Consider the following 27,196-nt stretch of genomic DNA (forward strand, 5'->3'; position numbering starts at 1 on the left):
CATTCCAGCAACATTCAATAAAAAATTTCCACTTGTCAGCAATTTCAAAGCTGTTTAATTTCGGTTCCGTTCATAGACTTACTTTGGATTCATTAAAGAAGTTATATACAAAAACAAAACCGACAAGATAACATGGGAATAGCAGTACTAATTGTTAGTAATTGAATTTCTTACTCTTGCAAGCAAAATGATAAGAGTTGGTTATGTGCGAGCGAAACGAGCAAAGATTTTTTTTTCAACAAAATTTGAAAGTCAGAGGTTTTTCACGTTCTTATTTTGCTTAGTCAGTGTAAAATTTTTATTTTCTTTAAAAATCCCAGGGGGAGGGGGGCAAGAGAATCGTCCCCCCCTGACCCCCCCCCCCCAGCTACAGGCCTGTGTGTTACAAGGTTGGTTCCTAACATCCTAACTTTTATGATGACAGATGATTCCTCTGGCACTTCCTAACTTCCATCGAATTTTGATTGTTTTCGATATAAGTGAGGTGTTCCAAGGTTGGTTCCTAAATTTTTAATTGCAGATTCGGATATAGTATCTTCTGAAACGTCGAGAAAACACTTTTTTGGAAAAAGTATGTTCGCGACATTTCGCGGTTTTCGCGTTTTCGGATGGAAGATATAAATTGCAACCAAATAACATAACAGAAAATGAAACCGAACTTCCAAAAAGCTGGTATCAGTCAAAAACACTCAAAGAGTAAAAAGTGACGCAAGTCCTTGTGCATACTTCCAAAACAACTGATATCGCTGTAGGTGACGCATTCTGCGCTTGTGCGCAAAAATTGTCAAAGCAAAAATTAGGTCGAAAAAAATCTAGAAGATAAATTTTCGTCACAAGTTGCACAGGCAACATTTCCAGCTTCAAATTCGAACAAAATTTCCCAATGTCATAGTAGAGTGGCACGTCGTGAAGTTCTTCTTGGATGACACTAAGCATACCAAGAACTCGCAGATGCATTACCGAAGCTAAGCAGTTCGGTTTGTATGGTATTTATGAACAGCACCAAAAATTCTGCACTCCAAATGGGACCGCCCGTCTAATCCAAGGATGATTTAACTCACATCGTTAAGTAAATAGCATCGACCATAAAACAAACGAAATTCTGATGATGCTTGGATGCTTCAGATAAAGACAAAATGGACACGATATTGAAAGGGTGCAATCTTTGGACACTTCCTCCCCAGACATCAGACCAGTATCTGAGGTGCAGAGTAATCAAAAAATCATTCTTGAATTTCTCATATAATATGTATTTAATAGTTATTGAAGAAATATAACAACAAAATTGCAATAAATATATTTTTTCTTTTAATGTTTTTTACACAGCAACGGAAGCCTTTTTTATATTTTTTTTTTAAATTATTTTCTCTTTTCGTTTCTCTTTTTTTGCTAAAATTTATTTATTTTGTTTATGCCTTTTCCACTTCTAATTTGCTTTTACAAAGTGACTAAATAATAAAATAGGTAAATAACGAGGATAAATTTGTTTGTTTGTTTGTTTGTGTGTGTGTGCAATAGATAAATGTTTGCAGCTAAGCGTCGAACATTTCACGAAAATGATGATTGTAAATGGCCACCATTCTTCAATACTTATCGTACATTTTGTATGCAAAACTATTTCACTGGCCATCTAATTCCCGTGAAGAATCAGCAAAGTGTGAACAAATCGACTAAGTGTGACGAAACGTTTAGAAATAATCGACAACGTGTGACGAAATGTCGTTGTGGTATTTCACATTTTGTTCAGAATTTATCCCTTTTAGAAATCGATCAAAAATGCATTTTTATCACCTCACAGGCGAGAAATAGTCATTTTCTCACCTAAGCTGAATCGTCAGAAGTCTTTTTGTGAAATAGTTATTTGTTCAACGAGGGAAATTCACCAAAAAAATGCAATTTCCAACTATCTTCCCGATGTAAAGGATAGTTATTTGTTAACCCAGAGAAAGAAAAAATTGTAAAAATTTCATTTCAGATCGTACCGAGGGCCACAAGTCGCCCGAAAAAATGAAATTTCGTATTTTTTCCCAACGTTTTTCACAACAAAGGCAATTGAAGTTTAAGCTGAGTCGAGAAAATGACTATTTTGTCGTCTACTTTGTGATTTACCTTATAGATAGACCAGGAGAAATTTTCGTTTTGTGGACGATTGGTTAAATGACATTTCTATTCAAAAAACTGCAGAACTTTCTTTCCTGTGGGGAGAAAATGAAACTTTTCCCACTTGAACTGTCATTTTAACAGTACGTTTCCAAAAACCGTTGGTGAATTTATGTTTCTTTGTTTTTTGAAGAAAAGTGGTAAATCACACAAAGCACATATAAAAGAAGTTGTGCTCGACTCTCGGAGAAATATGAAATTTCGACTCGAGCAAAATTGCAAATTGAACCAACACATTTCGCTCTTGTTGGTCTTTCCTATTTTTTTCCCTCGGTAAACAAGTGACCATTGGTGAAACTCAGTGACACAGTGGGTTTCTGGTCAGAGCCCTCGCAGCATAATTTAGAATTATTTTGATTTTCATTTTGATTTACATTTCGTCGATCTCTTTTGGCGTCTCTTCACACTTTAACGATTCTTCTTTGTGTTTCTTGACTCCTTGGCGATTTATCTTAGCGTTTCTTGACATTTTGGGTTTGCGAAATCAAAAAATAAAAAAAGAAATCGCTAAGAATATCACCGAAGCGTGAAGAATCGCCAAGACTTAGTGATTTGAATTTTTACGATTCTTCACGGTCATTGACCATGTCAATGACCACGATTGATCATAATCGATTATTCTCTTGTTAATGACGTCAATGATTGTGTGTTAGAGCTTAAGAGCAGGCATTTCGCAGTAAAATATCGTTTCAATATTCTATTCAGCTATTCATTCACTTTCGTGTAATTATTGTAGAAATGATGGCTAAACGTTCGTTTTTTCCTCAAAAAGTTCATCCGATAAATTAAAGGACAACAACAGCAACAACGAAAAAACAAAAAAAAAATTATTTGATTAATCGAAACCAAACCATGTCCCACATATTTCCAGTTAGAATCAACAAAAAGAAAAATCTCAAAAAAATTGAAAACTTTTGATTTTACAAATTTTTCAAATTTTCCGCCGTAATTTTTGCGATTAGAAAATTTCCGGACATTGTGACCAATCTTGTTTTTGTTTGGCGTCCCAATACGTACCGCGCGTGACATGAATGAATGCATCGTAAGCGGGATTGTCTTCATCTTTCGCTTTAACGAACCATACCGGTTCGTATGGTGTAAATGGACGTCCTTCGGCTGCAGCTGTTTCAGCTTCGGCTTCGCGTTGATGTCGAGTGGTTCGTTGTTTTTTCTCCAATCTGAGAACGATTTTTTTTTTATTTAGTTGACGTAATGATGTACGTTGCAGCATCCAATGCATTCTGGTTTACTATCTGCCCATGCGAAAATTGGATCATTTTCGGTGTAATGGTCTACTTTTGCATGGACAAGTAGTAAATATTTATTGTTCCACAAGCTTAAGAGCAATGAACCAATTGAAAATTTGTAGCCCACATCAAGGCGGAAAAATATTCGTTTTTCGATGATTTCTCTGAACCAAAATCCTGTTTTTTTGTAAAGTAATTTACACAATCTGCACAGGTTTCTCGAAGTGAAATTATTCCTATAAAAGTATCAAATTTTTGCTTCAGAGAAATCATCAACAAACGAATATTTTCCCGCCTAAATGTAGGCTACAAATTTGCAAAGAGTCCACTGCTCTTAAAGATGCCTGTGAACAAAATTAAGATGGAGTGAGCCACTACGAATTGTCGATTGGAATCAGTCAGATGGCATAGCGCCTACATCAAATTCATTATATTTTGCAAGCAGTTTCAAGCTTGTGGAACAGATGTAATTTTTCAATAATGTTTCAGACATGTTTAAAGGGTGACCGGGCATTTATATTGTGTGATTATCGCTAAGAAGATAAAAATATGCAGATATGCGTAATATCATCGCTCAGAGATGATATTATTGATCAAAAAGGTAATATTGCCTAGAATACGATAATGTCGCCCAGACCGAGGTTATTCACACCTTCTGGGCGTTATTATTGTGCAAAAATTATCACCCTAGACAGTAATGTCACCCACGGTGATATTATCACACACAATTTGGTGGACGATATTATCATCTACTGCGTGATCTTACTGTCGTCTGGTCGGGGCAAACAGGGTCTCATTGGGTTTAAAATTCATCCACATTCCACACTGACATCTACTGATGTGTAATAGAAGTTTTCACCCGAAAAATACTGAAAGCTTATACTTTTCTTATAGAAATTTCTCAAGGTACACGAAACCTACATGGTCGTGAGGGATGTCATTAGAAAGGTAATTACATGTACTTTCAGGGGAAGTATAGTCTTACAAAAGTTTACTACCATCTACGATGAGCCATTCAACCGCTTAAACATTTCAACTTCTCATATTTCATCGTAGTTACTTTCAAACCCCATATTTGCCCTGAAAGTACATGCAATTTTATTTTAACTACATTTACGGGCGCAATAGGCTTACGGGCGCAATAGGCTTACGGTCAAAGTAGGCCGACAGACGCACTAAGGTCACGTACGCAATAGATATACGGGTTCGTACGAGGCTCAGTCGCAGCAAACGCTTCGATTGTTCTGATGGCTCGCTTGAAAGGTTTTGGCTTCTGTAGTTGAATTCCTTACTGGGCACATTTAAAAAATTCCAATGAAAAATGCGTCCGATTTCGGTCTGCTGCTTTTCAGAAGAATCCATCATCAATATCATCGTCCGGGACGATAATCACACGGTACAAATGTCACGTCTTCCCTTCACGAACAGCCTTTAAGCTGAAGTGGGATTAAGACTGGCTTGTTCGGTTTTTGTCTTTATCGCATCCTACGACATACGTGCTGAACTGACATGGATGGTATACGACTGGTAGGATTCCCGAGCACAATAATATGCAAACAAAAATCGAGATTTTTACGTTTTAAGTTAATTGATTGACTTCACTAGGTAATGAGTTAATTTATTGCTGCTCGTCAAAATCACTTCGTGAACCAGGCGTGGCACACATCGATCGAAAACAAAAATTTGACAGAAAATGTACGGACCGTCAATTTTTTCGTTCACACGAGAACAATGGCACTTTGTCCATACATTTTCTGTCAAATTTTCATTTTCGCTCGATGTGTAAACCAGGCTTTGGAGAACAATTCGAGTTTTAAGTTTTGGTTTTTAAATCAGTTTGAATTTGGCGCCATATGTGGAAGGAAGGTTTTGTTTTGAGTTATTAAAGGCTAGTGCACAGTTCGCTACGCTGGCCAATTCTAATCAACAATTCGTACCAATTTGACGAAGCCAAAGCACTGATTCAAGATATATTCAGGCGTAGCGGCTCACTTTATTTTAATTTATTTCGCAAGAATTTTTCAGTTTGTCGAACTGAAGTGTAATTTTTCCCTCATTGAAACAGTCAAACGACGATTTTCACGACGTCGGTGAAATTCGTGAACTCTCAACTTCTGGGACGCTTGGTATTTTTATCAGAAACATCTAACTTGACAACAACACATAACTTTCGTCAGGTTGGATTTTCTTGTAAATAAATCAAGCGTCCCAGAAGTTAACAGTTCCGCGAAGGTTATATTGGTCAAATTTTTCGTTTTTTAAAAAGTGACTTTACACAATGATCGACATAGCATTCCGTAGAACTGTCAACTTCTGAAACGCTTGGTTTCTTTAAGAGAAAATTCAACATGACGAGAATTGTGTACTTTCGTCAAGTTAGATTCTTCTGATAAAAGCGTCCCAGAAGATGACAGCTCGCGAAGAAACAACTTAAGCAAGTCTTTCGACCGGGCTTACAAACACGGGACTAAAAAGTGATTAGTCGAAACAAACCTCATTTTCTCGGCGTTACTTTCCTCCCAGCGCCCATCCTCCATTAATCGTTGATCGCTACGTAAACGAGAATCTGTTGGTGCCACACCTGGTTCTATTTCGTTTAATTGGCATGCTAATTCGGTAAAGTTGTAATACCTGGAAATACCCAGAATATCGTTACCGCATGCACATGATTTCGATGACAAATCAGTTACGCACTTATCACTATCAGAAGGCGGCATACGCCGTACCCAAATCGTTTTATAATTTCCAGTTTTATATACTGGACTGTCAGCCGATCCACTGGTTGAAATGACATGCGCTATTTCGATTTTATTGTCCCACGTACCGCTCAGAACCCATTTCACCTGACTGTCCTGATTCATTATGACACCCTTCACCTTACGCTGAGTTTCTCTTGTGAAATATGAGTACGGAATATACTTCAAGTGGCAGTTGATGCCCTTGGCTTTGTTGGTGCCAATGATGTCCATGTCACCGTGATTGTCTATCCACAATTTGCCGACAATTATATTGTGAATAGTGGTCGTAACCTGTTGATGAGACGGAGATACTTTGTTAATGACAATCCTCAGCCCACACAGACCATCAGAACATACCTTTCGCCATCCGTATCGATTGCCACTCTTTTTAAATTCCACATACGCGGTGCCTAACGGAATAACTTGAAGATATTTTCCTCGAAATTTGCTCGTCATTGTAAATTCTTGCCAACACGACCATCCGCGACCTTCACAATGAATTGCAGCCATCGGTGGATGATGTGACACCTAGGATATGATATTGTAACTTGTACCATGCACATCGTACTGAGCATATTTAGTTCTAACCTGTTCAGCTACACACCGCCATCCCAAGTCATCCATTCGATCACATTCAAACGTTTCGCCCAATAATGGATTGAATGGCTTGCCGGTTCGGTTACTGGACGTTGAATAACTGGAAATGGTGAATGCGGCTACATATGCTAATTGTTCACAGGGATCATCACATTCGGCTGCCATATCTAACAGATCGGCATATTCATAATCTTCGGTTAAGCGTTGCAGCATGGACAATGGTTCGTTGAAATTGACGGGCATGGGAATTTTCGACAAATCTTTGCCGATGCAATTCTTCATGATCGACCACAAATTCAACGGATAATTCGGTTTCTCCGGCACTTTGGATCGTCGCTTGCGACCGGGCGTTTTCTGTACCGTTGTCAATTTAATGCTGTCCGTGTCATCCATGGTTTTCTTCGTATCAGATTCCGTAACTACCAGTACCTGTGTGTGTGTCGAAATCGAAACGTTCATATTGTGAAACAGAGTGTCGGCTGGAATGGCAAAGAAAATCGTACCTGCTGCGTTTCACTTTTCGGCTCTTCTCCTTCAGATGAACTGCCGGTCGCGTCGTTGGAATTTCGTTTGGAGGACCGAGGTATTTTCAAAATAAACGAACTGTCCCCTTGTGAGGCTATTGATGCTCCATCCTCTTGAGCGTCGTAAAATTCATTGTCTTCGTCATCAGATGTTGCTGATGTCACTGGATCTGCATTAAAGAAACATTTTTTTCTGTTAATTTGCGTGTTCGATTTTTGTCACGACATTGCATTGAGAATTATAAGACCCAAAGGTGACAGAGTGTCTGTTGCGAACCTATGAATTACACCGTTAATAGGACATTATGTCAGCGCTTGGAAATTTTTACTTTGATGAGTAGGGAAGTGCAAGGCGTTTTACATGCTACATGCGTCGAAAACCGTACTTTTCATGTTTGAAGCACGTCTTTCGACACCCTCAGCATGTAAAATTCATTACATAACTCGGGATAAAAGTGAAAAGTCTACTGCTCAAAACAAACGAGGCATTGAAAACGTGTTTTGGTCCTATTTTTCATGACGAAATTTTCGAAACTGTCAAATGAAGTTAGAACTTTTTCTATTCAAAATCGCGATTGCTGCATCTGTCAATGAAAACTAGGACCAAAACACGTTTTCAATGCCTCGTTTGTTTTGAGCATACTCGTTTTCGTGTGTTTTTGACCTCGGCTTCGCCTCGAATCAACATAATTCACACGAAAACCCTACTTTTCATCTTTTTATCCCTAGTCATGTAACATTTCATACCTAGGACTAAAAGTCTTTTTTAGCGTGTGAGAAGTTTCCAGGCAGAGCCGAAGGCGAGGACCCGGAAAGTGCGACTTCGACGCACTTTTTCTCCATCCAATATGAAAAATACTATTCGTACCACGGACTAAAAGTCTTTTTTAGCGTATTCGATACGGAAACTTCTCACACGCCAAAAAAGACTTTTAGTCCTAGGTACGAAATGTACTATTTCACAACGCAGGCGAGAAAGTAGGCATTCTCTCGCCTCAGGTGAAACATGCGGATGCTTTGTTGTGAAAAACGTTTTGCTGACCTCGGGAAGAAAAGGTGGAAATTTCATTTTATCAGTTGACTTCTGGTCCTCGCTGCGCTCTAGTCACAGACAACACACTCGCAATTAAATTTTCAACTTTTTTACCTTGGTGAACAATTCAATTCTTTTGAGTTCCATATAGGGTAGAAACTGGCTTATGACACCACTAGGGATGACAAGAGAACTAGTTTACCAGCTCAAAGCTGTAAGATCAACAAAACTTGGGATAAAAATGAAAAGTCATATTTTCGTGCCATAGTTGACTTCAGCTACGCCTCGGATCAAGAAAATTCACAAAAAATGGACTTTTTAAGTTTTTATCCCTTGACATGTGATTTGTTTATTTGTTCGACGAGATAAGAAAAGTTGGGAATTCCATTTCGCCATTCTCTGACCACAAATCACCAGCGAAAGTGAAATTTCCAACTTTTCTTACCGAGACAAACACAACGTTCTTAAAAAACTTTCAGAGGAGAGGAGAAAATGACTATTTGGTCGCCTGCATTGTAAAAATGTAGATTGTCACTCGTCCTCTTAAAAAAGCCAACGAAAGTTTCTATTTTCGTCACTGAGTGGAGAAATAGTAGGGGTAAACTAGGATACAAAGATGTCAAGTAGAATTTTGTGTTCAGGAAGCTATAATGTGTTAAGAGTTCCCAACCCTAGTCCTAATTACCAATTAACTACCAGATTTTGAGAACCTGTCGAATCCACCATCAATCAATTTCCAACCAAACGCATGCAATGAAAAGTCTCACAAATGATATTCCATGACTTTACTAATTCTCACAAATTTTCAATAATTTCACCGGATTCTCCTTTCCACCAAGGCCTCAATGTCCCTTTGTAGTCTGATACGTTTCCTTTGAAACATTTTTATTTTTGTCGACGGAAGATGTGCGCGATATGGGCATCTTTCCAGCATAATGGCTTTCAACGCTGCGATTCTTTGAGTCATACCACTTTTTCCCGTCAACTATGGTAAGTGTATTCTCCGACGATGTTAACACCTTTTTCATCAGCACGTATCCATCCGCAGACGATAGTAATTTCCCAGATGGATTTCCTTCGTGTTTGGGTAACTCAAGAGATTCGTCAGTGGGTTTTTGACCCAGGGAAAGATCGATTGTGCGTTCAAATGGGGACTCTTCTATGGATGGCAATCTTTCCATTATTTTCTTGCGTGGATCAGGAGGAGCATCCACTTTTTCCAAAGATTTCTTGATCCTTGAGTCAAATGTTTCAGTTGTGGAACTTTTGGCTGGAATCGTTTTCTTCCCACCGGCTGCTTTGCTCGCATTTTCATTTGAATCTATTTTGACCACAATCTCATCGTTTGTGTTCGGAATGTTATGGTTCCGATTCGTAACCGCTCTGACGACACTATTTTTACTGGCTTTCGTCGTGTCTGCTAAAGAACTTTCATTTCTCTTGCTCGCCTGTAAATCAGCTTCAATAGACTCGCCATTTTTGAACTTTTGAATTAATCCGATCGTCTTTAAAGCTGCGGTAGAAATGTTGGTTGTCTCGGTGATCGATGGTCCTGCTGCTTCGACATTTTTATCACCTTCTTCATCATTATTTTGAACATCAGACAATCGCTCAGATCTCCAACTTTCCCTGACCCGAGACATATCGCCCTTTTCAACACCATTCAGCAGTTGCCGTCGAATGGATGCAAACGGCTGCACATTATGTCCACTTTCAAACGCTTCACACTTTTCCAGTTTTTTCAAATATTCGTCGGTGAAGCGCTTGATGCCCTTTGACTGAATCTGGTCAAATCGATGTGTCTCTAAGTAGGTCAGTCCCGTTTTGCAACTAAAGAAGTCGCCATATTCTCGAGATACAGCCCCTTTCGTGGATACGCTGTGGCTCAATTTGCTCGTGGCTTGCAGTCGTTCGGACACCTTCGATACGTTTCGCTTCGACACATTGTTACCGTACTCACGTCCTGCGGCTGCCAGAGACTCAACCGCAGACTCATAACTTTGTTGCTTAGATCGTCGTTTCGTCTTTTTACGTCGTTGTGTAGGGGCCGCAACCATTTCGTTTCCAGAAGCGCTCGATTCATTATTCGCTGCCGATTGTTTCTTCCTTAATGTGAGTCTAGTTTTTCGTAGTTTCTTCTTCTTATTTGTTGCACCCTTAACCGTTTGATGGGAATCAGTCACCAATTTCAGCGAATTTTTGGAATCTTTTTGCGACGATCGCTGGTGTCGGGCTGATACCAGTTCGGGAATTGATTGTATCTGAGGGCTGGCCATTTGTTCGAATTTTGAACAGAATTTTTACAGCAAATTTAGGGTGTCGAATTGAGGTCCAGAAATGTAAAATAGAATTAAATTTTGCGCAACGGTTGCTATGATTGCTCAAAGGACACTTGATTCGTTCATGTCTGACAATCGTCAAAAATATGGGGAACGTTTTTCGATTGAAATGAAGTCCACAAAAACCTCTGTGGGTCTTCCTTCTTCAGAGACTTGGACAGTGGAGGTGAGCGGACCCAAACACTTCTTTTATAAGCTCAGTGACGAAAAGTATAGCTTTCCTTGACTTTGTTGAGAATGCCTCGGCGATAAATGCTTCTTTAAGCAGACGATGTCTATTGTCACACTCGGCTTACGACCTCAAAACGGCTTTTATCACTCGATGGCGTAAACAACTATTGTGAATACCGAATTTTAGTAAGATATCAATTTGTAAAATTGTTGAATGAATGAACTTGTCTTCTGAGATTGCTTTCCTTACCCATTCTATCCTATCCTATCCTAACTTATTGGAATTTTCAAGAACTCTTGTGAACGTAACGGCAGCAACATCATCTATAACCGTCCCACTTCAATGAAAAATTACAGAAAAAAACTTCACCGAAACCAAATTGAAAATTCAGATAAGAACGGTGTCATGATTCAACTTAAAGGTATGTTAGCAGTAAATTTGGTTCTTCAACTAACCTCAGCGCAATTCAAAGCAAAAACTACAACAAAAAAGAGTGAACGAAAAAAAGTAAGGATTTAGATAAGAATACCGTCACTGCTGATAATATACAATCATTGCCATAAAGACAGTAGATCCAACGCTACCATCAACCACTCCGTTCTTTTCTCAAACAAAATAGAAATTTAGATTACAATGGCGACAGACGTGATAGTGACTACATCACTAGATCACTCAGTGGACATTGGAGCAATAAATCTGGCTTTGTGTCAGTATGTGAAGGCTCAAGACAAAATATTTTGGACCCAACTCATGCCAGTATAAGTTCTCCTATTTAGAGAATGTAGGTGTGACACTAACAGTGTAATGGGTGTGCCCTAAGTTCTGTGATTTGAACTCAAACGATTTTGTATTACTAATCGCAAATAACTTCCAACGAGTCCCTTTGCGCAATTTGTACACAGATTTTTGTGTGTGTAGATATCACAAGTTACTTCCTCTTTACACACACAAAAAATCTGTGTACAAATCACAAGAAGCGACTCGCGACAGCAAACAGCAATTTGTGACTTGTACACAAAAAGGTCTGTGTACAAATCACATGAAGAGACTCGCGACAGCAGACAGCATTTTGAGATTTTTACACACAAAAAAAGTCTGTGTACAAATCACAGAAAACAACTTCTGACATCAATTTGTGATTTGTATACAAAAGTCTGCATATAAATCATAGAAAGAGACTTGTAGAAAGTAGTCTGAGATTTGTACACTACAAAACTCTGTGTACAAATCCTACGAAGGCACTCGTAGAAAGTAATTTGTGATTGGCACACACAAAATTATGTGTACAAATCACAGGAGTTAGGGCGCACGCATGATACACTTTAAAGGACACACCCCTCTATTCTTTAAATAGAAGTACTTATACTTGCAGGAAGCTGATCTTTATTTTTGCAGGAGGCGGGTCACAGAAATATTGCTTTGTACTTTGGTAGGTTTTCGTGTCGAGATCTAACTCCCCAATATTTTCGAAATAAACTAACTTTCGTCTGGCTTTGACGATTAATTTTAGGCGCTTTGTCCTGTACAACTCACAAATTTTCTCTAAAATCAATCGTCCAAGACTCATCCGTAAATAACTCAAACAACTCGGTAACAAAACACAATAATTACTTGGTCTGCAACGATGTGCGGCCTGTTCCAAATGTGAATGTTGCCTGGCTAACTGTTCTACCATTTCTTCAAGGTGCTGTCGTTGATCCCGTTTGTGTTGCATCATTTTCGACCACTTGTGTCCTTGATTTTGCGCGGTAATCAGATAATCATTGCATGCCTAGGTCAAAACAATATCGAATCATGTCTGTTACAACATACTGAACGCAACGTCATCAAATTACATTTATCATCGCATTCGATGATATGCGGAATAAGGTAGCTCGTTCACTAACTATTTTACTTCGGTTTGCCAAATCATCACCGGATTCCAAATCGGTTAGTGCGCGTTGCAAGGCCGTGCCATGTTTCGATATAAGCTCATAGCATGTCTTCAGATTTTCTAATCGAGGTGACAAGTCACGCAGAACAGTGTCCATATCTTCATTAGGAATTGAAAGGGCATCCGCATCGTCCTCCTCGTCTTCACTTTCCATTGCACGTCTAATGCAAAGTACACGTAAAGAATTAATGAATTAAAATGAAGCAACTACAATGTCCATTATATCTTACATAGCCTTTGCCTTGGCTAACTCAAGTGCCGTCACCCATGATTGACGTTCAACTTCATTGGCTGCCTTTATGTGAAACGTTTGCGTGCCACCATTAGCGATTGCAAATGTACATGAATCAACCGTGTGTATAAGAGCGCCATGTAGCGATATCGTTCCGCGACATGTGTGTGCCATCTCAGCTTGATTTCTGTAACAACGTACAACATTGTTGATTTTTTCTATTATGTGGACAAGTCGTTAACATCGACAATATGGCTAGAACTGAAAATGCTATCAAATTTTAGCTTATCTAGACTTTCGAGGTCTGTGAGTTCGGGTTATTCTATACACCGTACAACAGTAAATGCGAGCTCTTTGTATATTATTAACGATTCTAATTTTAGGTTTCAAACCCAGCATCACCTCACCAGAACCAATAATTTTCCAAAACTTTGGGAACCGACACACAAGAATGATACACTCTCCCCCTATCAATTTGTGAACATGAACATTGGCCCTTCAAGGGCTTCCTTTGTTAAAAATATTTCACACCGAAACTGTACAGCTTTTATGTGTTACGGCAATGTAAATGGCGCTTCGCTTGTATGAAATATGTATTTCCATTACCTAATCCCATAAAGCACAGTACGTATGTTTAGTTTGACGAGTGTACCTAATGTACTCCTATTTATTCAATTTTTTTTTTCGTATAGAATAATAAAGATCCAGACTGGTGCCGCTTATCAGGTGCCACTCATCATTTCTTTTTTGTTCACAGAATCTCTCGTATGATAGTAGACACAAGCTGAGCGGACCCGTACGAGATCGTTTCAAAAGCTTCTTTTTCCTTCACCTCCTCGCCTACAATTCATTTCTACTTTTCTTCATGGTCTTTCTCCTTCATTTAATATCTCCTACATCACTCTCATCCGTTTTCTTCAATTAAGAATTGCGCTCTAAAAATCTAAATTACGTTTCTTTAATAGCTATGGACTCATTGCAAATTTGTAGCCTACATTTAGGCGGAAAAATATTCGCTTTTTGATGATTTCTCTGAACCAAAATCTTTTGTTTTTTAAGTGAAACCCGTGAAACCGCAAAAATGTGATAACTTATACCACATGGCAGGCATCAATAACGTTATAACCGAAATGATTTCTGTTACTCGAATAACGTTATTCAAAATCATGAACTAATTTTGTTTAGTTTATCACAAATGCATGCAGATTACACCAAAGATCATTTCCAAGGACTGAAAAATACAAACTCAAACTCACAGACACAAATAATCGATCTCTGTGGGTCGGGGGTCCATTGTTGTGTGAAAAAAATTAAAGTTTGGGGCACTCTCCGGTACATTGTAAATTTTTGGTACCTCATCGATAATGTAGAAGGGTGTCACTCAATCCAAGACGGGAAGTGTCGTGTTGCGACACGTTTGGATCTTATCAGTATAATCCCACAAGAAGGATTTTTGGGTATATATTTGTCTAGGCGATTTACCTGCTGTTTACCAAGCTATGCGTAATTTTAAAAAAATGTCGATTTTCACCGATTTTCGTCATTTGTTGCACATTTTGCTATTGAGCGACCTAACTCGTCTTGGATTGAGTGACAGCTTTGAACACTATCGATGAGAGACCAAAAATTAACAATGTACCGGAGAGTGCCCCAAACTTTAATTTGTTTACACAACAATGGACCCCCGATGCACAGAAATCGATTATTTGTGTCTGTGAGATTGGGTTTGTATTTTTCAGTCCTTGCAAATGATCTTTGGTGTAATCTGCATGCATTTATGATAAATTAACCGAAATTAGTTCGTGATTTTGAATAACGTTATTCGAGTAACCGAATTCATTTCGGTTTTCGAATAACGTTATTGGGGATGCCTGCCACGTGGAGAAACCTTTGCAGATTGTGTAAATTTATGTAATTTTCACAAGTTTCTCCAAGTGGGTGACTCACAACCCAATTTTTCCGTTAAAAGTTAATCATTTTTGCTTGCTTCAATGGTTTTACTTTTTAGACCCATACGAAGTACTGGGAGCTTATAAGAGCACCATACCGTTTGTAACATGTGGAATTCGAAGCAGAAGGTAAGGACAAAGCATTTGCGTATGATTATAGATGACGAATCCACAATAAAACGAGCCATCAGAACAGTCGGAGCGTTTGCTGCGACTGAGCCCCGTACAAACCCGTATATTTATTGCGTACGTGACCCTAGTGCGTCTGTCACCCTACTTTGACCGTAAGCCTATTGCGCCGGTTAATGTAGTTAAAGTAAAATTATTATGTAATGTGTACATCTTACAAATTGCGCATAGCGCAATTACGAAGCCCCGTACAACGTTCCTTTCAAATGAAACAAAAATTTCAAATCGCCCTAAAATTTTAATTTTTTGAGTATAAATACACATATAGGGTTTTTCAACTACATTCTATTCGGCCTTTGATTACCTTCCAAATGAAACCAAAATTACGAAAAACGGATGAAATTTGCTCGAGTTATATGTAAAATACACATAGGGCCCTAGTAGCATTTCACTTCTAAGGCCCTAACTCACGGTCCACTCACCCGATTTTAAAAAACTTTTTTTTCCTGGATTGGTATTGACAATACCTATCATGTGTCGTGTCATTTACAATTCCATCGTTTATTTTGCCATAAATATCACCAAAAGACCTTAAATCACTTAGGTCCCTAACTCACGAAGGGCCGACCCGAATATGCCCATCTTCGAACTTAGCCTCACTATTTCGACTATCTTTCAGAGAAATTTTTTTTTTTGAAATCGGATTTGATTTACTCAAGATATCGACGTGACGGACAGACGGACAGACAAAATTTTTATTGCGGATTCGTCATCTATGAACATAGGCAAACACTTTGCCCTTACCGTCTGCTTCGAATTCCATCAATTACACGGCATCGTAATCCTATAAGCCCCTTTGTACTTCGTACGGGGCTAAAAATGTCTGTCTGTCCGTCCGTGTACACGATAACTTGAGTAAAACGCAACCAATTTTAAAAATTCTTTTTTCCCTGATAGGTAATGACAATGGTGAGACCCATATGAAAATGCTGGTTTTGCTTTATTAGACAGGTATTGACAGTACCAATCAGGGAAAAAAAATTTATGAAATGCAGTTCACCGAAGCGTGATCAGGTCCTTTGGAGTGAGCTCATACGGCTACTAGGTCGTACAGTGAAGGTGTTGTTTTTTGCCAATATATCGAGTAAATTTTGACCGAATTTCATGAATTTATTTAGTTTAACGAATGTAGAGCGTCAGTACCATTTACGGTCTCCTAACAAAATGGCTGCCGGCGGCCATATTGGATTTTTTGTAAAAGCGATATATCTTGGGGAAAGTGGTACAGAGAGAGTTTCTGTTAACAGAGAAGTAATTGGTTATGTGTGTGGGGTGTTTCAAGCATTCCATATATCACGCATGTGGACACGGTGAGAAAAAGTTTCAAATTTGGTTTTCTCAAATTACTTCGTAAATTTTTGTTTTATTTGAGATTGAGAGGTACTTCGTACGGGCTTTCGTAATTGCGCAATGTGCAATTTTTATGATGAATACTTTTATTAAAATTGCACGTGCCGCACTTGGGCTAGGTAATTAGGTGGGCAAAATAATCAAGTACGCAAAAGGGTTACGGAAGCATTATGGTAACGGGCGCATAAGGGTTATATCTGTATTAGGGTTACGGACGTTTTAGTGCCACGGAAGTATTCGGATCAAGGACGAATTAGGGTTACCGACGCACAAGGGTCACATACGCAATAGGTTTACGGGTCGTATGGGGCTCAGTCCCAGCAAACGCTCCGACAGTTCTGACGGCTTGTTCAAATAAAGATTTTGGTTCAGAGTGATCTCCAAAAAAAACCGAATATTTTTCCTCCTAAATGTAGGCTGCAAATTTGTAAATGGTTAATTGCTCTTAACATGAATCAACACAACGCTAAATTTGTGAGCAAAAATAATATGTTTTTCTGTATACGTGAGAGTGTATTGGTGAGGTGTCATATGAATCGGTCGAGCGGGAAAGTAAACGGTCGAGCGGGAAAGTAACGGTTGGGAAGGAAAGCACCAACACACTCTCACTATTACAGAAAAATATCTTTCAAAATACCCCAATACACACGCGGTGTGTATTTCACTCGGGCTTCGCCCTCGTATCCATACACACCTTGTGTGTATTGGGGTATGTTGAAATATACTATTCTATGATGACTTTGTATCCGCTTCCTTTCTGGAAACGTGGGATCATCGTTTTTTTTGGCTTTCTTGACAAATTCTGAATTTTCTCTAAGTAGTCTACATCATCACAAACGTTTTCTTCTGTGACTTGTGGGCCACGCTACGCTCCACAAACAACACACTCAAAATGCAATTTCCATTTTTTCTTCCCTTGTTGAACAAATAACTATTAAATGCGCTGAATGTATGTATAAATGATATGATAAGCAGCTTAAAGCTAAGAAACAAACACTGTTTATGTGCACTAGTTAAAAGCATTGCTACTCAGCTACACACGTAAAATACTTTACATGCTACACGCGTCGAAAATCGTACTATTCATGTTTCAAGCACTTATTTCGACGTTCTCAGCATATTATATCCATTACATAACTCCGGATATAAAATGAAAAGTCTCGTTTTCGTGTGTTTACTGACCTCGGCTTCGTCTCGGATCAACAAAATTCGCACGGAAACTCTACTTTTCATCATTTTATCTCTAGTTGTGTAAAAATACAAATACATCACTTTTGTGCTGTGTTGACAAAATGTGAAAAGTTCTCTGCTAGAGCCGAAAAGCAAGGGCCTTTGTTCTAAGACTCACAATTAAGAAATACAAGGACACACTTTTGGCACGCCTGTGCCCAGAAAATATGAATTGTTTGGAGTAGGTCAGTGGCGGCGTTTTTTCTTGGCGTAAGTAAACAAAGATTAAGTGATTTAGTAAGCTGTTAGCAATAGAAAATATTTAAACAAATTACATTACAAGTAAACGATGTCAAATTCAGATAGCATATGACGGTATTTAGAAATTTTTAAGGACTTTGTCTGGGGTTCGCTCTCTGACAAACAAGAAAATCAAAAAAATAAGTGATAAAACGTCATAATGATGATCAAAACTTAAAAACTAAATGTGTACAGTACTGTCGGAGAAAGATAAGACGTCACAATTACAATCCAATTCATTCCACATTCCACATTATATCCACGTTAATATACGTTACATATATCCATACATAAACGTCTTAACATTGGTAATGCCACATTGCGGAATGAATAGGGAGAATTGAATTGTATTTATGGTGTCTTATCTTTCTCCGTCAGTAAAATGAAAAAGTAAATAGAATGTTGTGCAGTTATTAAAATGAAGTTTCAGCTATAAGAAGAGACTAAAAAATAAATTAAATTCAAAGAAATAGGAAGTTGTTGCAAAGGAAAAAAAAATTAATTAGTAGTTTGTTAATACACGGCTACTCACTCCTGTCGGAAGTCTTTTTGCCTGCGACGTCGAATAGATAATTTACCCCCGGTACTTCGTACACCGGAATTAGCTCCGACTCCATGTTCAGCCCTGTGCAAACCCCAGAGTCAAATCAATTTTAAATTTATTTATTTCTTTTTTCGATTGTACAGTCAGAGTAAGTGAAATTTCAGCATGAATTTGCTTCGGCTGTTTTTCAGCTGATCCACACAAACAATCAAAAGTGTTTACATGTCCGTATACAGTTTTACAACTACCACGCGCGTGTGTGTGTAGCAGCTTCAACCGTATAAACAAGTATAAACAGTTTTGATTGCCTCAGTGTAGATCAGCTGAAAAACAGCTGAAGCAAATTGATGCTGAAATTTCACTGCCCCCGACTGTAGTTTGTATTTTAGACATGATAAGTTTGATGAAATGTTGGTTGTTTAAGGTAAATTATAAAATAAATATTTGCTGTTGGATAGAAGAGATGATGCAACAATTTAACATAGACGCTAAACACGCAATTAACATCGGAATATTTCAAGTTTATGATTTGTGTATAACGAGCAAAATATGGCTTTGAGTCATTTAGCAATGTTTTCGATTGACAATACGCGGTAAATAGAATTTCTCTGTATTTCAGAAAATGGTGTATGCACCCACAAGTGACTTATGACTCATGTCAGAAAAACAATCGCCGATGTATACAGCAGAGTACATAAAGTAGTGTTGCGGACGTTTGTTAATTTAATTAGCAAAATATATAATTTCGCTTACCCGCCACAGAAATGTACCTTGTCGCTTTGTCTCAACGTCGTTATCGAAATATATTTTGTCTACTGTCCCCTGCGAAAATTGAGCATTACTAAACAATTTGTCACCGCTGTAAAACGATCCATTACATGTTGGGCAAACCATTATGTAATATTAAACTTTCGGGAGAGCAGGCAACTTTCGCAGCGATAGATAAGCAAACCAAATACATTGGATGCTGCTTCGTGCGTAACTCCTTAACTCGGGAACAATTTGTGAATACGCTAATTCAATCGTATGATTTAAGTAACTCTGTTTGGACACTGTATACTTTGTCCTACCTTGTCAAGAGGACAGTTTACAAATCTCGTTGAAATACACACTTGTGAGCTCGTATCGCAACATTCATATCTAATGAATGACTCCCAACGTAATGTGCTATTATTGACTGTCCCATGCGAAAGTTGACCATTACATAACAGTTCGCACCCGGCGAAAACGATCCATTACATGAAGCTAGAGCTCAGAACAGGTCAGGTAATCTTATTTAAAAAAAACTGACATTTGAACGTTGTTTCATTTAAATCTGTTTAACGACGTAGGTAGCGAAGCTTATTTAATCTGTTGATTTAAGGCCTTGGGACACAAAAATTCTTGACTAATACTTTAGTGAAAATAGATAAAAAAAATTGTCCGAATTTCTAATTGAGCCTTCGTAAATCTCAGCCGATTTTAAAAGAAAAAATCCCCTGAAAGAATTTAAGTTTGAATATGAGCTTATTTGGGACTGTCCTTCCTGAGTTAGTACGTATTTCGAGTATATCAACGGCAAAATAAACGAAATAAATGTAAATGAAACAGCAGATGATAAGTATATCCGATACAAATGTAATAAAAATGGTTAAAATCGGATGAGTGGACGTGGACCCTAGAAATGAAAGGCTACTCGGCTCTAATTGTTTTGGTTTTGCAAATAAATCGAATGAATTTGCTTTATTTGAAAGGTTTTTGTTAAAAAAGATTTTGATCTCGGGTCCATGGACTGAGGCCGCTACTCTAGGCCCTGAGTGTTTCTTTGAAAATAACGGACGAAATAAGGTTTCGGTCGCAATAGAGCAGCGAAAGCACTGGGGCTATGTACACAATAGGTATGAGAGTTCGTACCGGACTAACGCCACCGCGCCTGCTTCGTTCTCTTCTAGTTTTTACTATAGGAAATTGAAATGCCTGACCAATTTTAACAGTATAACTGACAAATTCATAACAAATTCGTAACAGGTGCTTCGTAATTTCCTGTTTGCAAGCTGACGTCATGTACTATTACTCAATCCAATTTTAAACAGTTCTATCAGTTTACCCATTTGCTGGTGCTATTTTTACAAGGTCAACCTTAAGGACACAACAATGGATTCACCGATACCTAAGCACGAAATTTCTTTTTTCTTTCGTTGAGATAGGTCGATTCGCTATCGAGTCGCGTTTGAAATTTGAAATTTTTAAACAAACTCTCGATAAAAACCCCTCTTGTCAACTACAATTATTTCCACAAAACGAAAACAATTGCAGTCCGATGGCATCAAAATTTTATCTTCTTTAAAAGAAAAACAAATTAGTTGGATCAATCAACCCGATTATAAGAGTGTGAATCACTCGAACAAAAAGTTATAATACACTCACGTATGAGTCGAATGCGAGGGGTAACGAAATAGTGGTAATAGTGGAACGGTCGAAACGAACGAATTAATTTGATCAATTACTTCGACAAACCGACATTTACTATTTGTACGTATGGTACCCAATATATACGAACAGCTGTTTACCCCTCGGTACATATTTATTTACATTCTGCATACACTACACACTCATACATTGACATAGAAACAGAAACTACAATAAATTCTTATCAGAAATTCTTCTTTTCTTCAACCAATTAAGACGACCTAGTTATTATAGTTGACTGGTTCACTTTACTCGTCGACGTTCTTTACGGAAATTCGATATCAGGGGTCACAACAACTTAGAACATATTTTATTGTTGGCGATTAGGACATTTTTTGATTTTTCTTTTTACCAGCCCTGTTCCAACTGGACGACTCGTTTTTATAATTTTTCAAGAAAACCAGATTTACTTAGACACACCAACAATTTATAAAAATGTTTCTATTGACGCTAGGCAAAATCGCTTGTTTCATTTACGACTTTCGAACATTTTTCATGCTGGTGTTATACCCGTGCTCAATACCATAGGATACTGTGGAAGTGATTTTGTGTGGTGTGGTGTATTGCAGTTATTTTTCATTTCATATCGACGTATCGCGTGAAAATATTAAATTTATGGATGACGATAGGGTAAAATTTCAAACTCTCGTTTCAATAAGCACAAACATCGCAAATATTTCCTACTACATACGTTAATTTCGATCAAATTTATTTATATTGTGTGGGATTGTGCTACAATTTAAGGGCTAAGCATAGGACAATATTATCCGACAATTAGACATAACACACACGTATAAATGGTAACTAAAATTCGATTGAAATGATTGGAAAATCGTATAAAATTTAGTTTCATAACAAGTGGATTACAACTTAATAAAATGTTAAATATGAGAGAGAAGGAGAAAGAAGAAAGATGGATAATGCGAAGTCGAAACGAAAAACGTATGTGAAACCAAAAATCCATGATCAACGAAACGCTAAATGAAAACGAATTGTCGCCGCCTAATTCCATACATACCTGTAATAGGATAATACTCCGTTCGAAAGAACAAACCAACGTCGCTGATATCCTTTCAAATAGTTTGTCCATTTCAGTAACCAGCCCTTCATTTCAGGTTCCGAAGAACTACTTGCTTTCACTTGATTATCAGCCATATTATCGTACGATTTATTAGGATGTTTACACGTCAAAACCAAATAATTTATCTGCTTGATTTTTCAACCATAATCCAAACACAAATTCAATGTTTTTTTTCGCTTGTTTGTTAAACACTTTTTACGAAAACTTTCTCGAGCCACGCGACCATTTATTTTTTTTTAATTTTTGTCAAAATTCAATGACATTTTTATGTATGGGAGAGTTGGATTCACTGACAGTGACAGTATTGTTTCAGTTGTATTCGCTGGGTTTCCTCTCGGTTATGTCGTTCCCGTCGTTCCCAACAGGAAAATAATATTTCTATTGACTGAGGAAAGTGAACAAAGCTTCAAATTGATCTTGAATGGCTTTCGTGATTATAGGAAATGAGCGAGAGAACCGAGGACTAGTTAATTATAACTTGCCTTGGGGTACTTGTCAAAATATTTCTTTCTCTTTCATAACACTCTATACTAAGATTAGATTAGATTGTATGGGGTGAGACGAATCTCTGCACCTAAGCTTCCGTTGGGCCTGTTGTGCGTGCACCTTTTTCGTCTAATTGTACCTACTGATTAAAGTGGAATCCCGAATCCGAACCACTGTCAAACGTAAGTCTTATTATCCTTACGTCCATTTCGACTGAAATCCGGTATGAGTGTGATGTTTATGTGACATCACAGATGGCACTGTAAGTTACAATTGTGTATATGCATGATTGTCATACATGAGAAATCGCTATGTTTTCTTTTTGTTTTTTTACGACTTTATTACGGTCGAAAGAGCCTATTGGCATTAACTAATCACTCTTTGATTAGGAAAAACCGTATAAGCAAGTTTACTCCGGTAATCGAACCCGGGACGCCCAGGACCCATACGTTATGAATCCAATGCTCTACCGATTGAGCTACCTGGACCTTAATCTATACTAATGTCATCTCAGCGCCCTATTTTTGTGTCAACTAACTTCACTGCCGTGAAGTTTCATGGATATTTACCAAAGTGTAGTCATTACATCAAAAAATAGGGCGCAAAAAAGAAATAAAACAAATTTGACGCCTCTACAGGTCAGTAGAGGTTTCCTATTTAGAAAGCGTCTTTGAGGAAAATCCATGAAAACCGATATTTCCAATTTTTTGTATGGAAATTCAAATTGAAACGGTGATATCTCTGCTGTTTTTTTATGACTTAGAACCAGATTTCGCCCTGTTCGTATCTTTTAGTATATTTATCGATTGGCATACTCAATTGTGTAGAAAATCTTACTCAACATTTGTCAACATTTGGAAACAAAAGAAAAAAGGAGTCCATTAAGCGACGAAAAATTAAAATCCGGACCTGACAAAGAACCTCTGTTACCAAGGTAGTTATAGTTGGGGAGGTTTGTTCCAAGGCTATATGAAATGTAAAATGTAGCATGCAGAACAAATTATGGGAATTGTTCTCGTCACTCCAGTAAAAATCAGCGATGGCACTGGAGGCAAGTATAGGTCTTTCGAGCGCCAAAAAATTAATTAAATCAAACATTCAGTCACTTTGAATTGCCATATGTGCTAGTGAGACAACTACATTTCGAAGTCCTTAGAGCGAGTAGAATAGAAACGTTCCACAAATGGCTCGTTTCAAGCGACTGGGTTCCAGCCAATTATAATCTCGATTTGTCCCTAAAAAAATTGTTCATTATAGGTCTGTTCCCCAAGTGAAAGAGTAATTTTAGTGCATTTAAATGTCAAATTTCATACACATAACCTCAACGCTTTTGCGAACATTTTGTAAACCATATTTGTTTGGTTGTAGCTCTGTGGATGAAATTTGACATTTCATTGTTGTAATTGGAACAGATCTATACAGTGTTTAAGGAAAGCGAAAACCAGTTAAATTTAATTGGTCTCGGGGTCAGCTGTCAAATATTCATCAATGAAAAAAGAAATTGAGAGTTGAGCCCAGTTTAAATTTGTTTGTGATTTCTCTCATTATGACGTGTGACCCCGAGACCAGTTTAAACAAAGTGGTCAAAAATCGCTCTCCTTAAACACTGTGTAGGATGTGACACAAGACCGACCTACCGACAGCATCAATCTAGTATTGAGCAATAAATTGTTCTATTATGCATTGACACAACCTGTTCACTATTATCTACCTTGCCTATTACCACATTACCAGCATGTTCCACATCCAGCCGTCAACTTCTATTATTTGACATTAAATGTCAAAATATTTTGAGGGATACCACGTGCAGTACAGTGCTGTACCATTAAATCGAATATTTATCAGCTAAAATAACATTCGTTTTCGATGGTTGAGGTAAATGAAGTTTCTCTTAAATCAAAAACAGATGAGGATTAAACAAAGTTCAAACTAGGCGACAAATGAATCGAATGATTCTCGGAATTTGATCAAATTACACTGGGACTGTTGATGTCCCCTTAGCGTTTGTGTGTGGTTCCTATTGATACGAGAAACGGTTTTCTGTTTTAAGGCAATCAATGGCAACGTCCAAGAGGACATCCCCGCTTTACGGCTGCTCGTTGAGATGAACAACAATGTTAATCAAGTTACCGATTTGGTTGAAACTATGATACAGAAAGTGAAGAGCGGAGAAGTCAATACGGAACATGGCATCAGTTTCTTGACGGTGAAATATCAGATGCTGCTCAACTATCTAATTAATCTGACGTACGTGGTGCTGAGGAAAAGCTCAGGTAAATGTTTCAATATTTTGTCAAACCGGCAAGGTTGATTGACGGTGTGTGCATTTGGCATAGGACGGACAATTGAAAAGGATCCGGCCATCGATCGATTGATTGAAATCCGAACGGTACTGGAGAAGATACGGCCGATAGACTACAAACTGAGGTACCAAATCGACAAGATAGTAAAGACCGCAGTTACTGGCACCAGCAACGCTCTCGATCCCAATTCGTTCAAGGTGACTTGATTCATCTGATCCGAAGTCGAAGTTTTGTTTCAATGTTTTGATGTGCTTCACAGGCCAATCCGGGTAATCTAATGTCACAAGCGATGAGTGACGATGACAACAGTTCGGATACTGACGATGACGAAGAGACCGGCAAAACGACGAAAGCAGCTCGCAATAAGTCAAAAGGCGTAAATAAAAGCGCTGTCTACGTCCCTCCGAAGTTAAGTGCCGTTCATTACGATGCAGATGATACCAAAGGCGAACGACAACGTAAACAAATGGAACGAGCCAAGAAACGTGCATTCAGGTAATTAAAGTTTGTTGACGTTGCGCCTGTTCCGTCCTTGACAGCCATTGCCATTTCCAGTTCGTCGATCATCCAGGATTTGAAAGAGGAATATTTGGACATTCCAACGGAAGAGTCGGCTGGTACGAGAGCGCAGAAGATTTTGTCCAAATCGCAAAAGGAGAAGGAGGAGTACGAGGAGACATATCTAACCCGGTTGCCTGTTACCAAAGCGGAAAAGCATCGACACAACAAGTTAACCACTTTGGGTGAGTAGATGGGTGGAGCGTGGATTTGAGCATTACTTTTCGGTTCTGTCACTGATTGACGTTGTTGGCAAGTCACTTCATAAGAGCAACTGCAACATTTTCATCGAACAAGCAATTTGTTACCAAATGTTCGCTTTTATTACATTTTGGAGCTGAAGAGTCCGACTTGCCAGCAGTGCCACAGCTGATTTTTCCGGGTATGACGGGAACAGTTCCCCATAATCTATAAGTTTGTTGTTCGTTCCGTAAATTGATGACTGGCTGAGTGAGATAATTTTGGATTTTAAAGATGATTTTCGTTGAGTGACGTTGCAACGTTACATTTCTCTGTGACAGACGAAACTCAAATTTTTTATTGAAAATTGTGAGGTTCTGAAGAGAGCTAATCGTCATCTTACTTTGCAGGTACTTTGGGTGATGAAGTTACTAATTTCGGCGGCGCAAAGCCAAGTCAATCGAAAGGCAAGAAACGGAAACAGACGCCGAAAAAGAAAGGAGGAACAAAGAAGAGAAGATTTGTTTGATATTTTGGTTCAAAAATATAAATTTTGTGTTTTATAAAACCTGTTCTTACTTTATGTTATTCTGACCATAACAGGATCCCATTTTTGTGAATTTTTCAGGAAGTTTATTTCCCAAAAATAGGCCTAACGACACTGAGTCCCTGATAAGGCTACGGTTTGAGACCTACGCTTCTGTATTCAACATTCATAATCTTGACCAGTTACGCCAACTTTGACTGTATTGCTCTATCTCTATGTTGAATAATGGAAGAGAGAGAGAGAGACAGAGGGGAGATAAATACGCTTACCCGACACGAAGATTTACGATTCAATCATCGTTTAAGTATAAATAGTCTGACATCATGGAGATCCACTTGGACCAGCTTTGTTTTGTCTTGTCATTCAAGATATAATTTCGTCCCTGCAAGACCTGGATTTAAATTGATGGTACTTAGATGATGGAACGATTGCTGGCTCACCCAATGTCTTGAAAGCCTTCAAAACAATCATAAACATGTCACAAGAAATTGAGTGAACTTTCAATTTTAGAATCAGAATCGGAAGAATCAACGATTGAAATAGATCGTAAATTCAAGTCAATTGCAGAGTGCATTCAAATAATGAAACCTATTGGGAAGTCCACTAACTAATGCCGCGTCAACATTATGTCTGAACCAAACAATTCTGGACTTGTAGAATTTGACAAAGAGACTCAAGAACATAAGCATGCACAGCGCCTATTATTTGTTAAGAATGTCCATTACGACTCCAGGTTTCTTTCTACGAGGATCACCCATGTGGCGTAATGAATCGGGCCTATTACAGTACGGCGAAGTCTTCAAAAATGCTATTGAAAGTGTCTTCAATATTGAACTAAGTGATAAAGCCTGGATCGGATCCTCATTACCGAATAAGAAAGGTGGAATTGGAATATGTCATGCGTCCGATATTGCTCAACCATGTTTTCTATCGTCATTGTATAATGTTTCCCCTCAACTGTTACCTGAAAATTATCGACTAGTGGACTAGTTAATGTGACAAAAGTGGAATCAGAAGATCGATGGTGTGGAAAATTTGGAGAACTTCCAGTGGAATCGTTCCGTATTTATCAAGGCGGGTGGGAATCTTACACAATTAATCAGAAAATTGAAAATC

General features: G+C 38.2%; 2 protein-coding genes across 3 annotated transcripts; one reads left to right on the forward strand and one right to left on the reverse strand.

The window, feature by feature from the left end:
* Positions 1-1,394: 1,394 nt before the first annotated feature.
* On the reverse strand, positions 1,395-22,320 carry LOC119071555 (oxysterol-binding protein 1). 2 transcript variants are annotated; one of them, XM_037176478.1, is made up of 11 exons: positions 21,944-22,303; positions 18,466-18,558; positions 12,974-13,162; positions 12,646-12,904; positions 12,422-12,581; positions 7,246-7,436; positions 6,734-7,171; positions 6,503-6,673; positions 6,102-6,436; positions 5,901-6,038; positions 1,395-3,338 (listed from the first exon to the last, which is right to left on the reverse strand). In XM_037176478.1, exons 1-11 carry the CDS (start codon positions 22,078-22,080, stop codon positions 3,119-3,121), a joined length of 2,331 nt encoding a protein of 776 aa, XP_037032373.1. In that variant the 5' UTR covers positions 22,081-22,303; the 3' UTR covers positions 1,395-3,118. The 2 variants fall into 2 exon arrangements, with proteins under 2 accessions (XP_037032373.1, XP_037032374.1); XM_037176479.1 differs by lacking the exon at positions 18,466-18,558 and having other exon boundaries at positions 21,944-22,320.
* Positions 22,321-24,271: 1,951 nt separating this feature from the next.
* Positions 24,272-26,103, forward strand: LOC119071577 (neuroguidin). The gene is made up of 6 exons (XM_037176519.1): positions 24,272-24,367; positions 24,543-24,765; positions 24,829-24,992; positions 25,055-25,290; positions 25,351-25,538; positions 25,944-26,103. The coding sequence occupies exons 1-6, from the start codon at positions 24,359-24,361 to the stop codon at positions 26,060-26,062; spliced, it is 939 nt and encodes a 312-aa protein (XP_037032414.1). The 5' UTR covers positions 24,272-24,358; the 3' UTR covers positions 26,063-26,103.
* The last annotated feature ends 1,093 nt before the right edge of the window (positions 26,104-27,196 follow it).

Source organism: Bradysia coprophila (genome assembly GCF_014529535.1).
Source record: "Bradysia coprophila strain Holo2 chromosome IV unlocalized genomic scaffold, BU_Bcop_v1 contig_5, whole genome shotgun sequence".
In the NCBI taxonomy this organism is placed as follows: Eukaryota; Metazoa; Arthropoda; class Insecta; order Diptera; family Sciaridae; genus Bradysia; species Bradysia coprophila.